This window comes from Eleginops maclovinus, chromosome 3 (genome assembly GCF_036324505.1).
Source record: "Eleginops maclovinus isolate JMC-PN-2008 ecotype Puerto Natales chromosome 3, JC_Emac_rtc_rv5, whole genome shotgun sequence".
NCBI lineage: Eukaryota > Metazoa > Chordata > Actinopteri > Perciformes > Eleginopidae > Eleginops > Eleginops maclovinus.
In genome coordinates, this window is record NC_086351.1 from 1,015,938 (window position 1) to 1,034,063 (window position 18,126).

The following is an 18,126-nucleotide window of genomic DNA, read 5'->3' on the forward strand; positions in this document are numbered from 1 at the left end:
TACTCAAGTACAAGATCTGAGTACTTCTACTTTACTCAAGTACAAGATCTGAGTACTTCTACTTTACTCAAGTACAAGATCTGAGTACTTCTACTTTACTCAAGTACAAGATCTGAGTACTTCTACTTTACCCAAGTACAAGATCTGAGTACTTCTACTTTACTCAAGTACAAGATCTGAGTACTTCTACTTTTATTCAAGTACAAGATCTGAGTACTTCTACTTTACCCAAGTACAAGACCTGAGTACTTCTACTTTTATTCAAGTACAAGATCTGAGTATTTCTACTTTTACTCAAGTACAAGATCTGAGTACTTCTACTTTTACTCAAGTACAAGATCTGAGTACTTCTACATTTACTCAAGTACAAGACCTGAGTACTTCTACTTTACCCAAGTACAAGATCTGAGTACTTCTACTTTACTCAAGAACAATATCTGAGTACTTCTACTTTTATTCAAGTACAAGATCTGAGTACTTCTACTTTACTCAAGTACAAGATCTGAGTACTTCTACTTTACTCAAGTACAAGACCTGAGTACTTCTACTTTACCCAAGTACAAGATCTGAGTACTTCTACTTTACTCAAGTACAAGATCTGAGTACTTCTACTTTTATTCAAGTACAAGATCTGAGTACTTCTACTTTACTCAAGTACAAGATCTGAGTACTTCTACTTTACTCAAGTACAAGATCTGAGTACTTCTTTTACTCAAGTACAAGACCTGAGTACTTCTACTTTTGTTCAAGTACAAGATCTGAGTACTTCTACTTTTACTCAAGTGCAAGATCTGAGTACTTCTACTTTACTCAAGTACAAGATCTGAGTACTTCTTTTACTCAAGTACAAGACCTGAGTACTTCTACTTTTGTTCAAGTACAAGACCTGAGTACTTCTACTTTTGTTCAAGTACAAGATCTGAGTACTTCTACTTTTACTCAAGTACAAGATCTGAGTACTTCTACTTTACTCAAGTACAAGATCTGAGTACTTCTACTTTACTCAAGTACAAGATCTGAGTACTTCTACTTTACCCAAGTACAAGATCTGAGTACTTCTACTTTACTCAAGTACAAGATCTGAGTACTTCTACTTTTATTCAAGTACAAGATCTGAGTACTTCTACATTTACTCAAGTACAAGACCTGAGTACTTCTACTTTACTCAAGTACAAGATCTGAGTACTTCTACTTTACCCAAGTACAAGATCTGAGTACTTCTACTTTACTCAAGTACAAGATCTGAGTACTTCTACTTTTATTCAAGTACAAGATCTGAGTACTTCTACATTTACTCAAGTACAAGATCTGAGTACTTCTACTTTACCCAAGTACAAGATCTGAGTACTTCTACTTTACTCAAGAACAATATCTGAGTACTTCTACTTTTATTCAAGTACAAGATCTGAGTTTTTCTACTTTTACTCAAGTACAAGATCTGAGTACTTCTACTTTTATTCAAGTACAAGATCTGAGTACTTCTCTTTTACTCAAGTACAAGATCTGAGTACTTCTACTTTACTCAAGTACAAGATCTGAGTACTTCTACTTTACTCAAGTACAAGATCTGAGTACTTCTACTTTACTCAAGTACAAGATCTGAGTACTTCTTTTACTCAAGTACAAGACCTGAGTACTTCTACTTTTGTTCAAGTACAAGATCTGAGTACTTCTACTTTTACTCAAGTGCAAGATCTGAGTACTTCTACTTTACTCAAGTACAAGATCTGAGTACTTCTTTTACTCAAGTACAAGACCTGAGTACTTCTACTTTTGTTCAAGTACAAGATCTGAGTACTTCTTTTACTCAAGTACAAGATCTGAGTACTTCTACTTTTGTTCAAGTACAAGATCTGAGTACTTCTACTTTTACTCAAGTACAAGATCTGAGTACTTCTACTTTTTTTCGAAGACATACAGTACAACAAAAGAAGAGTGACCTTTGACCCCGGGAAAGAAGTCTGTCAGCTTTAGCACTCATGTCCCACATTCCTCTAGTCTGCAGTTGAATCCACTCTTAGCCAATCAAAGAGAGGGGGGCGGAGCCTGTGCATGCAAACATGTAATAACTCTCTAATTTAGGAACATTAGAATCGGGGAAAAAAAGCTCAAAATGTTGATGTTCCAAAAACTTTATTCCCATCAATTTCTTTCCAGAATCTTCTTATTGACTTTTCTCTTTCCTGTAGTGTGGTATATACATTTATATGTTCTGCAAAGGTGCATATCCCCGGGTGTTTGGACTTGTTTCTGCACCACTCTATTAAGACTCTTAAATGAGGGGCGGGACCAATCACAACAGAGCCGGACAGCAGACTGGAATCTGGTTTCAGACAGAGGGTGAACAGAGATGCTGCAGCACAGGCAGTATCAGAAACATGAAAAGCTTTCTGAACATTAAAGCACGGAGACATGCTGATATGATGTGCTCCCACGCCACACTGATGGACCTGTAGGCTACGATGCCCTTGACTCCTGTTGTTGCTGACCCCGCTGTCTCACTTCTCCTTCTCCTCTTTCTTCCTCTTTTTCTTCTTCTTTCGGTCGTGGTGATGGTGGCCGTCAGGGGAGCGGGAATCCCTTTTGAAACAAAGAAGAATAAGAAATTGAGGGAAGGGGAAATAGCAACTACAAACAAAATGCTGAATTCATATCGGTCCTTCCCCACCTCTCCCTCTTCTTCCTCTTCTTCTTGCTCTCTCTGTCTTGGCTTCGTTCCCGGCTGCGATGGCGTCTGCTGTGCGAGTGGCGAGACTCCAATGAAGCCGACCGTCTTTCATCCAGCCGACGCCTGAGAGACACAGAGGTAACGGGATATGAGGTGGCTGCACATCATCCCGCTGATTACACAAACACACACTAAACACGCTGACGACAGGACTCCCAATATTAAAGCTGCTCATGGAGTCCTACGCGAAGCTGCACATGATCCACCGTATATACAACACATTCAACTTAAATCAGGAGTTTAGCAGCATGATGGCCTCAAATTGCAGACTTTCAGACTTGTTTGCTTGCCTTTTTTATTTGTAAAACATGCTTATTAACAGCAATTAAAATAATGAAAAGATACTCCTAAAATATTTTCCTAAAATACGCACATTATCCCTTACTTTATAACGAAACGACCAATCACAATCGAGTATTCACATTAGCCCTGTGATAATATCAGTTAGGTCTTCGACTGCTCTGATATCTTTTCCCTTTTATTATTTAGCATCCTAACAGGAGACTGATCATAGTGCTTGTTGTACCTGTGGGAGGAGGGTTCAGATCTGGCCGACTCCCCCTCGCCCTCCTCTTCTCTCCACTGTCTGGTGAGCTCCTCTGAGTGGACGCTGATCACCTCTCTGATCACCTGCAGGGGAATCACAGCCATTATCAAACAGTTTCTGGACCTTCCTCTAGACAGAAAAGAGACGTACTGAACATGCTGTGTGGCCGTCGGTTTCCCTCCCCTCACAATAAGGCTTTTATTTTATGTATTTCAACCATGGCAGCCATTATTGTGTAACATCTTTTTACTAGACAAAACACATAGTACAAAACTCCCTACCTGTGGAAAACACACAGTGACTACCGTCTCAACTTCCTCAGAAGGTCTAGTCATTTGTTGCTTTCAAGCTTTCAAATTAATGTGACTCAAAGGCGGATTTGAAAACCCTTTTAGCCAAATTAGCAGAGCATAAATGAGGCCAAATTAAACGATTGTTGCTTTTGAAGCTGTTCAAATGTGTGCCTAAATTGAGGACGCAATCAGTCCTTGGTGCTGATGTTTTAATCATTAATTCCCTCTAAGAACAAAGTCATTTGAACATCGAAAACAGTAAATAGAAGGCACCTGGAGATGTGTGACGACATACAGGAGGGATTATGGGTAAGCTTTGCTCGTACCTCAGTGTAGGATTTCTTGGTGATGTGTACGTTCTTGGCTCGGTAAGACTGGCGCCGCCTCTTGTAGTCTCTCATCTCTGCCATCAGCTCCAGGTGAGTCTTTGGTTCGTTTTGATCGTCATCTACTCACAAACACAAATTCTACCGTATGAAAACGCTACGAGAGAACACAAAATAAAAGCGGTGATTTTTTAAGTTATAATACATCTTCTTACTCTTCTGGAGTTTGGAAACCAAGTCTACGTAAAGGTCCTCGTTGTTGGAGGAGGCCGCCTCCCTCTGCTGGTTGAGGACGCTGATGACGTGATCGTAGAGAGCCAATCGGTCGGCCACCGTGAGGTCACACACCGCACGCTTGTGATTCTGAGGAACGTCCACAGGCTGCCCGGAGTACTGACCTAAGGGGGAGCAGCGGAGGGGGAAGAAGTACTCAGATCTCGTACTTGAGTAAAAGTAGAAGTACCAGAGTGTAGGAATACTCTGTAAGTACATCTTTTGTACGTAAATCTTTGAAACTTTTTTTAAAAGAGTAGATCCTTATTTACAATAATGCCTTCTGACAAATCTAAATGTAGAGAGACTTCCCCCAACACATAAATGTATGTTTACATTTAAATGAAGCTCTCACCTTGCCAGAAGACTCCTTCCATCTTCATGAGTGGTGCAGCAGACCTGGCCTGCAGGATCACCTGTTGCTGGGCGGATTTGTCTGCATGAATGAAAATAATGATAACTGTAAAAAACATCCGGAAAAGTGTGGTATTTTTGGCTGGTTGTTATTAACAGCAATCAAAATAATGGAAAAAAGAAATCCTACAGTATTTCAAAAATAAAATCTTAAAATATCTCAAAAATAAAATCTAATCAAAATAAAATCTTAAAATACCTCAAAAATAAAATCTTAAAACAATTCAAAAATAAAATCTTAAAACAATTCAAAAATAAAATCCTAAAATACTTCAAAAATAAAATCTTCACGAAAAACAACTTTACAAATGACTTCTTATTCAACAACCCACTGAAAGCAGTTCTCGCCTTTTTTTGTAAAACATGCTTCATCAACAACAAACAAAATAAAATAAAGGTTGTTATTTTCCAAAGCATCTTGAATTTGGTTTACTTATCTTATGTTGGGCAACTACATTTATTACGGTGACTTTGTAGGTTGTTATCACCGGGAACAAAGCATCGTAATACTTCTATTGTCTTTGACGGTCTCTTCAAATCTCTACCGGGAAACAAAGGACCTTTTGATGGAACCCTTTATCTTTATTTTCTTTCTGCGATTAAAGATAATGACTCACCCATCGTAAAGCTTCTGACCGTTGAGTTCTCATAACACACAGAAGGATCCAACATCCCCGCCTGCATAAGAGTGAGAGAAGTTTTTGTTTTTATTGCTCTCTTTCAAGTTAATAGCATTCAAGTGGCAGGGAATCTTACACTGTTGTAAATGTATGTGTGTGTGTGTGTGTGTGTGTGTGTGTGTGTGTGTGTGTGTGTGTGTGTGTGTGTGTCAGCCCAGCAGATGAAAGGATATGATGTTAAAGGATACTGCAGGTAATCAGGCAACAGAACTTTCTAGGGCCCAGCTCGTCTCTAATACTCACCCCTGTCACTGCAGACAGAACACACAATACACTGATTACACACACTTCATTGCTATGTGAGTTTCCATCTGACTGGAGCCGTGTGTGTGTGTGTGTGTGTGTGTGTGTATGTATGTGTGTGTGTGTGTGTGTGTGTGTGTGTGTGTTACCTCTTCTTCAACGGTGTAGCCCATCTTCCGGAGGCTGCAGGAGGCTTTGTGTTTCTCCATGCTCCTCGCTGGGACTCGGTGGTGGGAATCGTAGGGGCACTGCTCCATTGGTTCCTGAGAAAAAAGGAATAAAGAAACTAAATCCAAAGCTGGTAAAGGTGCAGCTAGTTTTAATGGCTTTGTATACTGCAGGGTAGCTTGTGAATTTACTCCAGGTGAACTAAAGTCTGATTTAAGGGCTAATTATATTTACCATCATTAATCCTAATCTGCCTAGCAACTGAAGGTATTAAATAAATGCACTGGAGTAGAAGTACACCATTTACCTCTGAACTGTAGTGGAGCAGAAGTACAAGGCAGCATAAATGGAAATACTCAAGTAAAGTATAAGTACTTCAGAATAGTATTTAAGTACAGTACTTGAGTACATGTACTTAGTTACTTTACACATCTTCGTTACACTAGCTAGCGTTAGCATATTTTACCTGTTTGTAGTCCAGCGTCCATCCCAGCCTCTCAAATATAAGGTTCAGCTTCTCTTTACAGTCCTCTGTGAACTCTTTCAGCTCCCGCAGACGCTCCTGTCGCTCCTCCACACTTTTAGTTTCTAAAGACTCCGACATGTTGAGGTTTTAGTCCAAATTAAATGAGAATTAGCCTCAATATCATCGCTGTTTTATTTTTGCCTCTCTCGCGGAAGCCATGTTTGGCGTGACGTAATGACGTATTCCGGGGCGTTGGCGGGAGAACAGAAGTGATGCATGCTGGTAGTTGAAGTCCTTTTCTTGTTAGTTCTAAGATTTTATGATGTGTTTATCACTTGTCACAGCTTCCTTAAAAATGCAATATAAATATTTACAAAACATAAGAAATAAAAAAAATGTAAAACATAAAAATAGTGCAATCCCATGAGTTTAGCAGTAGTATGACCTGTGGGATAAATATAATAATATTATATTAAATTGAGTACAGTAAAATAAAATAAAAAGTCAAATACTTAGTACTATATTAAAAGTGTATTTTGTATATTATACATACATATATTAAAATATATTACTACAGTATATTATGTTATTTTCAACCAACAAATGGTGATTTCATTTGTTTTGGTTTTCTGTTTTAAGTGAATAAATGAACGCAAACTCCGTTTTATTATTGTATTGCATAATATTATATTACATTTTATTATATATTTCCATATTAACAACACAATTATACATAAGATAACCTTATACTGACTGTGGCTTCAAAAATGCACAAAAGCTCATCAAATCAGGACACACTGACAGTCATTTGGGGTTCATGTGGGGTAGAGCTGGGCGTCCTGCAGCAGCTCGGGGTCCAGCAGATCATCCGTGTATATGTCCTCTGTTCTGAGGGGAGAAAAGTCTGCAGTAAAAATCTTTTTTAACCAAACATGCGTCATGCATCACACTGCAACTCTCCATCTTACAGAAAGAGCTCTGGGATTCATCAGCTACCGAGCTTGATTTGGTTGATGTGTGGTCTAATGAGCAACACTTCAAACTAATATTTATAATACTTACATTACTTCGATTGTGTCTTCGACAGCGACCTCCTCCACCACCTGCACTCCAATCATCAGGTTCCTCCTCACTGCAGGAAGCACACCACAGTATTGCTGTAAATTACTGGTACAATTGAACCAAGTAAATGTATTTAATGGTTCTTAAGTACAGTTTTGGTTTACTTGTGCATGGCTATTTCATTCTACTTTATAAGATAAGATAAGATGTACCTTTATGAATCCCCGTGGGGAAATTCAGTGGTTTAATAAAACCATGAAAATTAAGGACTCAATGAACATATATACATTTGGTATCCGGATTGTTAAATATATTCATATTGATTGATCGGGTAAAAGTTATTGTGCAGGCTTGATAGACAGAAATTAGATAGATAGATAGAAAGTCATCTTTTGTTGAGATGCTAAAGAGAAGAGTAGTACTAATTTCTGTGTAATTTATTGTTTAAAATATTTGGTCTAACATTTTAGAATACTACACTATTTTGTTCACAATTTCTTTTAATGACATAATTCAGAGAGGATTACATATGAACTTTTCGTAATACTTCAGCAGTCGAGCTAACCCTCCATGTGATCAACACAGATGTTCATGATGGTATGATGGTATGTGGGTTTTAGTGAAGCAGAGGTTCTCAAAGGAAGGGCTCGTCCGGGATTTGAACCCGGGACCTCTCGCACCCGAAGCGAGAATCATACCCCTAGACCAACGAGCCACTTGGGACAAATAATCAAAGGGGCAGATGATCGAAATATACTCAAGTAAAGTACAAGTACCTTGAAATTAACCTGAAGTGGAGTATTGTGTGACCTTCAACCACAGTTCATTAGCAGGTGTTAAACATGAAACATAGAATAAAATACACATAGAATAAAGTCAAAAATAAACAAACAGTAAACATGTCAAAGAATAAAAAACAATCAACAGATTATCCATAGAAAACACAATGTAGAATATGCAGAATAAGTATATAGACCTACTGCAGAACACATGATAACAAAGCGTGAAAGCAGCCGCCCTTTCTTTCAGTAAAATGTGAAGGTCTCCGTCAGGTAAACACTCACCTCCGTAGTAGACGTGTGGAGATCCAGGCCAGTGTAGACTCTCTGGTTCCCTCTGCCCATAAACACACAAACACCTCTGGGTCTCCATCCCTGGCCCCCCGCTGTGCTGACCACCAGGGAAAAGCTGCTGGTCCCCACAACCACCAGGGAGGCCCCCCGGCTGCAGGGAGGAAGGAAGAGCTGTGGGGGAGGAGTGCTGAGCAGGAGGACGGAGGACGCCATCACATCCTGCAGACACAGGGGACGGGTTGAGGTGTCAGCTAGGTTCAAAAGGCTTTAACGTCATATGGTGCTGTGTACATATGCAATGAGAAACTTCAGTCACAGGCTCCTCCAACAATACAACATAAATAAAACAAGTGAAAAACTATTAAAACATGCAATAAGAAACTAGGGCAAGACTAAAGTGCAAGTAAGGCAGAGGAAGTTACCTTTTAAGTACAAGAGAATAAGATGAGCTTAAAATAGAATGAATGAAATGCTGCACGGTGAAATCAAATACTGGATATTCTAATATAACGAAGTACATTTACTCCAGTTCTTTACTCAAGAGCAACTTTGAGGAACTTTGCATTTTCTTATTATGCAAACCTTCCACTTCAACTTCGTGGGGAATACGGCACTTTTCATTTTACTAGAATTGTCTCACAGGTTTAGTTAGTATTTATTCATTAAGACTGATTAAGTGAACATGTGTAAGTCGTGAAGTGAGAGAGTCATTTTTAGGCTGGACTCACTGAGTATCAACACGCATTATACATTCAGAATTTACAAAGACGTGATTTACTATAAAATCATTTTTACTTCACACGGCAAACATGCATGGGTGGTTAAAGCGGGGACCAGGGGTCATGGTGGACTCAGATGTCTGACCGTCTGTTTCCTGTCCCTGCTGGTGAGACCTGCTGGGTCTGGACCAGAAACCCTGTCCTCTGAATATACTGGCACACATAGCGGGGAGGTTATCATGCACACACATTTACTCAGCAGCAGGATCGACAAACTGGTTTTAATAACCTCTCAAATACGTAAGTATGACTGATGCACAGCTTTCAGTTGACAGAAGATCAGGCCTGATTGGAAAATCATTTGATAATTGAAGTCATTTTTCATTCATCAAACCCATCCGACCTCTACAGCCAAGTTCTCCCCACGTTCTCCCACACCCCACCTCTCCTCTGCTCCCTTCACTGGCTGCCAGTTGCTATCCTGGCTCCTAAATGGTGGAAGGAGCTTCCCATTGACATCAGGACAGCAGAAACTCTGCAGCTCTTCCGTCACAAACTGAAAATGCATCTGTTTTCTGTCGTTGCAAACATCTAATATTTTAAAGTCTATGTTTTTTTTTAACCTACCTGTGCAGCAGCAAACAGCAGGATGCTCTCCTCCATCTTCCTCATCCTCCTCCTCCTCCTGTTCGTGGTGGCTCATTATGGCTGAATGTGGAGGAAGGAGAAAGGGAGGAGGTCGAGGCAACAGAACCCAGACGTCAGGATTCAGCCCGTTCATCTTCAAGAGGAGGTCAAATGTGGCTTCAGTAGATTTTCCTCTGCAACAAAACTCAGAGCCACAGATGGTGTTTACTCTCCGGACGCAGCAGGAGTTTCTGTATGAGTCACATGAAGGAAAAAAACAATCTGATTGGACAGATTTCCTCCATGTAATGTGTGTGTGTGTGTTTTTATTTAAACATCAGCAGGTTTACAATGCATGGTACTATTGACAGATGGAAAAGATTATGACAATGTGCAACAGGAAACACAATGCACTGACAACTACATTACAGTTATAGTGAAGGAAGAATCATCAGCATCAGTTAGCGGGGCCCTTATTGCTTTTTGGGGTGTTCCCTTTCCTGTAGGGTGTGAAATGAACATTAAAGCATGGAAACATGTCACAGTAGAGGAGCAAAATACATATATGCACCGCAAAAAAGTTCAAAATGAGCTTGCAACCATGCAGATTTCAACAATAAAGTCCTACTTTTACATTATTACATGCGACTGGATTCATCTAATGCAATAGTAACTGTATCAGTCACAGCCTGGGACATTGCTGTAGTTTTGATAATTGTATAACATTTGACATACTTTACATGCACTTTACTTCACATTTTCTTGAAACAAAGTCCATTTTACACTGTGGTAATAGTCCTTGTATTGAAGTTAAGTATCTGAATGCTTCCTGCAGAGCACTTGGTCTGTGCATGGCTGATCACTGTTTATTACATCGTTGTAAACAGCGTTTGTAGCCAGCGCTGTGATCCGATTGGTCGTTCAGAGATCACATGGTCCCCCACAGCCAACCGGCTTCCAGTGGTGAGGAAACAGGACATTTAATCACAACTCAACCAAACATTTTCACATTTTTGGTCCAACCGGGTCTGGTCGGTTTACTTCGGGATATATTTGCCTAAACCCCCCCTCTGGTGCTTCAGGCTCTTCCAAAATACTCTCAGTTTTCGGTGTGTGTGTTTCTGCAGACACACCCTCTGAAGTGAAGGAGCGGAAACCGTTTGACAGTTTATTCCTTTTATCTGTTTTTTATCACATATTTAATTATGGCCTTTCCAGGATACGGTGCAGCCCCCGGTGGAGCCGCGGTAAGAGAGCCTTAAAGTGTGATGTTTTATCGGGATTAAAGCAGAACATGTAAACCCTGTCCCGGGACAGTCCGGAAGTGGGGACGAGTTGACTGAAAATACGCGTTTTATTTCACGAAAAGCTGCGGATGTTTCACCTGCTTAAATACCTGGCATCAGTTAACGCTGGGAGGAATATGTGTGTATACATATAAATGATAGAGAATGAGCTGTTTGTTAAACATTAGTACAAGTGGTTGTTTAATTGCTTCCACATTTGAGCAGTGGTGGGAGAAGTATTTAACAAAGGTAACAATTACAGAGTAGGAATACCACCAAAAGTATTATTATTGTTATTATTATTATTACTATTATTATTGTTATTATTATTGTTATTATTATTATTGTTGTTACTATTATTATTGTTGTTATTATTATTATTGTTGTTATTATTATTATTGTTGTTATTATTATTATTGTTATTATTATTATTATTATTATTATTATTATTATTATTATTATTATTATTATTACTCATGCAATCATTTAAAAGTTGTATTTTATTGTTGAGGATGATCTTTTCGAACTGTAATTATTTTGGATTATTCTCCTAATAGGTTGATTGTTAGTTGTAAACTGAATGTAAATGTCGTCAAAATGACCAAAGTGAAAACGTTCATTGTTAATTCTCCGGATTAGTCAACAGGAAGGATTTAAAAACAGGGTTACAAAAGGACTGGAACTTCCTGCTCGTTGTTTCATCATTTAAAGTTGCTTTATTTAACAGACAGTTCCTATTTCTGAGGATCTGTCAACCAGCAACAGAAAGCCAGACCTTAATGCAGGGGTGTCCAAACTACGGCCTGGGGGCCAAATGCGGCCCGCAGGCCATTTTGAGTCGTCCCTCTGCAAATTCTAAAAGTATAATGAATACGGCCCACAAATTAAACTTCTGCTTGTCTTATATTGTACTTCTTAAATATATATGTTCAGATATATTAATGAGCCCAATTTAAAATAAATTCAGTCCAAAAACTTATTTCTATAACCAGCTTGAGATGTGACCTTCATGTTCCCTCTGATTATCAGCACTCTGAGGCTTCTGTTTTAAGGGATGAGCTGCAACAGAACAAATGAACCCTGAAGACAGACGGGATGTAGGCTGTTCTTTCTGAAAGCTTTTCAAGTATCGCGCATTATTCACCTACATCTGATTTGTTTTGCTAACTTATAACTTCACTTATGAGGCAGTATTCTCCTCTATCAGGGGCCCAGCTCTCCGTATGTTTTTCTGTATGTGGCCCTCGGTGAAAAAAGTTTGGACACCCCTGCCTTAAATACAAAGACTGATCACAAGGACAATACACTGCTGAGGAGGGAAGGGGAAACACAAAGGTGAACCCAATCAGGTAACAAGACAGGAGGGGAACACAGAGATAGGAAGTAACAATAGACGGGGGGGGGGGGGGGGGGATTGTGACATTAAGAACAGAAGTGTGAGGTGTCCATTTATCAGCAACTGAGCAAGTGTGTCCACTTCAGAGCCTAGTCAGATAGGCAGGAACCAATGATCTAATAACTAATCTCCCACACTGTTCCTTCTTCTCTCTGTGTCTTCGTCTCTGCAGCAGGATCCAATCTACGGATATTTTTCAGCTGTAGCTGGACAGGTAACCCCCCCCCCCCCCACAGTACTGCTGAATATCATTGGTATTATAGTGTCATTGAAGTTTCTCTTATCTCTGTCGATTGTTAGAGATAGATAGATAGATAGATAGATAGATAGGTACTTTATTGATCCCAATTTGGGATTGTTTTACATTGCAGCAGCTCAATAAAAAATGTATCAAATATACATACAGAATGAACACAGATCTCAGCACTACTATAAAGTAGGATATTGTACCTTAGGTGTTGGAGGAATGGAATATTAAATAGGATCTGAATGGAAATGAACAGCGTTCAATAGAAGCTGTGGGTGAGAGAGTTGTCTGCAGCCAGAGAGGAATTGTTATAGAGAGTTATGGCAGTGGGCATGTTCTCCTGTACCTGTCCTTGTGACAGTGCAGCTGGAGTAGTCTGTTGGAGAAGGAGCTCCGCTGTCCTTCCAGCTGCAGGTGGAGAGGGTTATTCATTGTGTATTTCTTTTCCTTATTAAACTGAGACAGGATGGACAGATCTCAGCAGACGAGCTGCAGCTCTGCCTCACACAGTCCGGCATCTCTGGCTCGTACAAACGTAAGAACATCCTTTACTCATATTAATGATATCCATGCATGTCAGAGGGACATTTAATCATAACGCTATTGTATACAGTGGTGCACTCGTGGCATTGAAGGCATCAAATGGTGCATGAATCCACTTTAGGTCATTTCTCCGTGACTGATATATGGACCGTGTTTTCCCTCCGCAGCATTCAGCCTGGAGACCTGCAGACTGATGATCACCATGCTGGATGTATCCTTCCCCAGCCTTTTCACACCACTCATTGAAACTTCTCTCAGTAGGAAAAAGCACAAGTGTTAAAGTTCAATGAACGACGTCTTGATTCCATTTAGCTGCTTTGATTTGATCTGGTGTTGTGCATACTGTAACATCCTCTCTGGAAAACATTACAAAGTTATCCAGTAGTCCAAACCAGCTCTTCAATTAGTTTACGATAGATTTGGAGGTTTTAAATGGGCTTGATTTTGTTCATAAGGGCCATGTTGAGGTCGCTTAACAGTGGCTTAAACATGCCTGCAGCTTTCAGGGCCTGTGGGAAATAAACAGCAAGTAGAGAAATGTTGATTATTTACAGAAGGTCTTCCACACTGAACACGGAAGCTGGCTTTCCTGCACACCATATATTACACATTATAAGCATAGTCCTGAAAAGGTGTCCATCCAATAATTTGATTTGGCCTTAGTGAAATCATTTCTTATTAAATTTAGAGACTTCTGGAGCCACTGCGGCTACTTTCATTGAAAAGCTGCATCATTTAAAGAAACCTAGCTCACTATTGATGGCTTCTCCGATGTTCCATATGCAAGCTTTAATCCCTCTATTGTGTAAATGTGCATTCATTTTGAGCCAATGGACATCATATCCCACCACCCAGTATATTTTCCCACCTGTAAAAACAGTGAAACACTAAGACCTGTAATAGTATACTAGGGATTTGAGTTCATACGTATATTGTGCATTATATTAGAATGCTATTAAGCCGTACCGTAGCTACACCGTGTCTTATCTGGTGGTTATTCCCCTTTCCATCTGCTATGAGGAGTTTCAGACAGTTGTCTCGATGATAAAACTATCTACTCGACTCAGGTGAATGGTAAAAACCAGTTTGTGAAGTGTCCTTGACGGGCTGTTTCCTCAGAGGGACATGTCCAACAGTATGGGTTTTACTGAGTTCAAGGAGCTGTGGCAGTCGGTGAACGGCTGGAAGAACACCTTCGCCTCCTACGACCGCGACCGCAGCGGGACGGTGGAGGGCCACGAGCTGCAGCAGGCCTTCGCCGCCATGGGTAAACTCACAAAACCACTTCACACACTGGAAAAAATGCTGCTCCAAAAAACATTTAAGGTGTTTTCACTGGTAATAAGTTAAAAAACCTGCCAATAGAACGAGTGAAAATGTGTTTTGCCAGGTAGGCTGAGTTTTCACACTTTCCCCAAAGAACCCCTGATACAAGTAACTTCACATTTGGCACTACGCTGCCCTTTGACCTGAGCAACACCCACACCAAACAGGAAGTAGATCGGTCCAAGGGTTGGCGAGATAATCAAGATTCAGAAGCCCACACATACAGAGACGTCTGTGCTTGGAGTCTTTCAGATCAGAATCAGAATTATTCCCAATTAGGTTCAAAGAATCTGCTTTGATATATAATGGTGTGACATAAACTCAGTATCTAGTTGTAACATATCAAACTAATCAAAAATCTATTTTAAAAAAAAGCCCAAACATGAAGCTATGTTGTTATTAAAGAGTGTGTGTTCCCCGGCAGGTTACAATCTGAGCCCTCAGGCGATGAGCATCATCATGAACCGCTACAGCGTGCACGGCCGAATCGGGTTCGACGACTTCATGAGCTGCTGCATTAAACTCCGCGCGCTGACTGGTGAGGCCGAGAGCATTTAAAAAACACACCTCACTACTGACCCTCAGCAGGCAGTGTGAGCCTCCACCAATCAGAGAGCTCTCATACCTGAATCTGTAGGATTTTGTGCATATGTGAAACGCTGTGTAACAATTAAAAGCACCATGTTCAGGTGTATATCAGTATGTAGTGTCTCTACTTTAAAGAGTCCTCTCCTGCTGATGTTCAGGTGTATATCAGTATGTAGAGTCTCTACTTTAAAGAGTCCTCTCCTGCTGATGTTCAGGTGTATATCAGTATGTAGTGTCTCTACTTTAAAGAGTCCTCTCCTGCTGATGTTCAGGTGTATATCAGTATGTAGAGTCTCTACTTTAAAGAGTCCTCTCCTGCTGATGTTCAGGTGTATATCAGTATGTAGTGTCTCTACTTTAAAGAGTCCTCTCCTGCTGATGTTCAGGTGTATATCAGTATGTAGAGTCTCTACTTTAAAGAGTCCTCTCCTGCTGATGTTCAGGTGTATATCAGTCTGTAGAGTCTCTACTTTAAAGAGTCCTCTCCTGCTGATGTTCAGGTGTATATCAGTATGTAGTGTCTCTACTTTAAAGAGTCCTCTCCTGCTGATGTTCAGGTGTATATCAGTATGTAGAGTCTCTACTTTAAAGAGTCCTCTCCTGCTGATGTTCAGGTGTATATCAGTATGTAGTGTCTCTACTTTAAAGAGTCCTCTCCTGCTGATGTTCAGGTGTATATCAGTATGTAGTGTCTCTACTTTAAAGAGTCCTCTCCTGCTGATGTTCAGGTGTATATCAGTATGTAGTGTCTCTACTTTAAAGAGTCCTCTCCTGCTGATGTTCAGGTGTATATCAGTATGTAGTGTCTCTACTTTAAAGAGTCCTCTCCTGCTGATGTTCAGGTGTATATCAGTATGTAGTGTCTCTACTTTAAAGAGTCCTCTCCTGCTGATGTTCAGGTGTATATCAGTCTGTAGAGTCTCTACTTTAAAGAGTCCTCTCCTGCTGATGTTCAGGTGTATATCAGTCTGTAGAGTCTCTACTTTAAAGAGTCCTCTCCTGCTGATGTTCAGGTGTATATCAGTATGTAGTGTCTCTACTTTAAAGAGTCCTCTCCTGCTGATGTTCAGGTGTATATCAGTATGTAGTGTCTCTACTTTAAAGAGTCCTCTCCTGCTGATGTTCAGGTGTATATCAGTATGTAGAGTCTCTACTTTAAAGAGTCCTCTCCTGCTGATGTTCAGGTGTATATCAGTATGTAGAGTCTCTACTTTAAAGAGTCCTCTCCTGCTGATGTTCAGGTGTGAAGCTCCCTATAGAGGGAACACCTGGATTTTAATCTTTGCAGACCACTTACATGCACAAAAACTGGGAAGGGAAACCCCTAAAAAACTTCATTGGGCCCCCTTAATTATTTTGGGATGGTTGAATATGAATCATAAAAACTCACTTGTAATTCCGCTGGTATTTCCAGATGTTGTCCTCAGCAGTAAATAAAGAGGTCTGTGGAATTAGAAAAACAACATTTCAGTAAAAACATGGTTTATTAATCACCATTTTTGATTACTTTACAATCTTGGGTGTTGTGAAAATAAAAACACATTCATCAACAATCGGAGAAATGATGAAGTTCATTAAATGTGTTTTTCAGATCAGTTCCGGAGGAGAGACACGACGCAAACCGGCAGAGCCACATTTCATTTTGATGAGGTACGTTCACAGTCTATCCTTTTCTAAAGCTGCTTTCATTTCATTTGTATTATTTATGTATCTATTTAAAACTTTTCTTCGTCTTTTTTACTTTAACCTTTATATTTTTATATATATTATTTTCATTGTATTCTAAAAAAGCAGCTGTTTTAATTTATTTATTTTTATTAATGTACTTTTTAAGTTTTCTATGGTTGTTAACATTATTTTTAGCAACTGTTTTTTAAAATATATATATATATTTTTTTCTTTGTCTTCAAAATGTTTAACTTTTCTATGTTTGTATTCATTATTTTATTTCTATTTGGTTTTTAATTATGTATTTGTAATTCTATTTAATTCAGATTGATTCTATTCTATTCTAAAATGGAACAACTCTTACAAAATCTAATTTCCCCGGGGGCTAAATAAAGTATTTCTTATTCTGTTTCCTGTAAATGTTGTATTAGATATTAAAGATGTGACGGGAGCACTGATGATGTTTCTCTGTTTCTCTCCGTAGTTTATCCAGGTCACCATGAACATATGAAGGAGGGAAACGTCACATTAACAGCATGAACTCTCTCTATTTTAAATAGTTTTACTCATTGTAAACAACGGTTAAGATGCCACTTTTTCACGTTCCTAACTAATGCATATTTTTATTTTAACATAACTACTAATAACTATAAAGGAACCTCAAGCTGGACCAATGATGATAACCCCTGTGTGCCTATGTGTGTGAACATGTAAGAAAGAAATAAAACTGTCATATAAATCTGATTTCTGGCTCTTATTGAATCCTCAAATTACATTTCAGAAACTCAGCTGATGCTTTTATCCAAAGCGGCATTCAATAAGTGCATTTGATTTATTTCTTTGAACACTGACAAAACACAAGTATACCGTGGACAAAATAATAGATGAACAAACAAAGGTTTTACAAAACAACCTGATTTACTAATCTTAGAAAATATATACATTTTTAATTATTAATCACCACTTTGGATACCAAGGGAATCATAGAAGTACTCAGATCTTGTTCTTGAGTAAAGTAGAAGTACTCAGATCTTGTACTTGAGTGAAAGTAGAAGTACTCAGGTCTTGTACTTGAGTAAAGTAGAAGTACTCAGATCTTGTACTTGAGTGAAAGTAGAAGTACTCAGGTCTTGTACTTGAGTAAAGTAGAAGTACTCAGATCTTGTACTTGAGTAAAGTAGAAGTACTCAGATCTTGTACTTGAGTGAAAGTAGAAGTACTCAGGTCTTGTACTTGAATAAAGTAGAAGTACTCAGGTCTTGTACTTGAGTAAAGTAGAAGTACTCAGATCTTGTACTTGAGTGAAAGTAGAAGTACTCAGATCTTGTACTTGAGTAAAGTAGAAGTACTCAGATCTTGTACTTGAGTAAAGTAGAAGTACTCAGGTCTTGTACTTGAGTAAAGTAGAAGTACTCAGGTCTTGTACTCGAGTAAAGTAGAAGTACTCAGATGT

The 18,126-nt window shown here is 39.2% G+C and overlaps 2 protein-coding genes and 1 non-coding gene across 3 annotated transcripts; 1 reads left to right on the top strand and 2 right to left on the bottom strand.

Moving 5' to 3' along the window:
- Positions 1 to 2,116: 2,116 nt before the first annotated feature.
- snrnp48 (small nuclear ribonucleoprotein 48 (U11/U12)) lies at positions 2,117 to 6,385 on the bottom strand. Its single transcript, XM_063880133.1, has 9 exons — positions 6,139 to 6,385; positions 5,654 to 5,767; positions 5,199 to 5,259; positions 4,523 to 4,603; positions 4,110 to 4,292; positions 3,895 to 4,016; positions 3,255 to 3,358; positions 2,669 to 2,791; positions 2,117 to 2,580 (listed from the first exon to the last, which is right to left on the bottom strand). Exons 1-9 carry the CDS (start codon positions 6,274 to 6,276, stop codon positions 2,499 to 2,501), a joined length of 1,008 nt encoding a protein of 335 aa, XP_063736203.1. The 5' UTR covers positions 6,277 to 6,385; the 3' UTR covers positions 2,117 to 2,498.
- Positions 6,386 to 7,843: 1,458 nt separating this feature from the next.
- Positions 7,844 to 7,915, bottom strand: trnap-cgg (transfer RNA proline (anticodon CGG)). The gene has a single exon. It is a non-coding gene; the product is annotated as a tRNA-Pro (tRNA).
- A 2,659-nt stretch (positions 7,916 to 10,574) lies between these two features.
- LOC134862305 (sorcin-like) lies at positions 10,575 to 17,417 on the top strand. Its single transcript, XM_063880163.1, has 8 exons — positions 10,575 to 10,866; positions 12,474 to 12,515; positions 13,014 to 13,083; positions 13,259 to 13,302; positions 14,211 to 14,358; positions 14,842 to 14,955; positions 16,597 to 16,655; positions 17,158 to 17,417. Exons 1-8 carry the CDS (start codon positions 10,825 to 10,827, stop codon positions 17,182 to 17,184), a joined length of 546 nt encoding a protein of 181 aa, XP_063736233.1. The 5' UTR covers positions 10,575 to 10,824; the 3' UTR covers positions 17,185 to 17,417.
- The last annotated feature ends 709 nt before the right edge of the window (positions 17,418 to 18,126 follow it).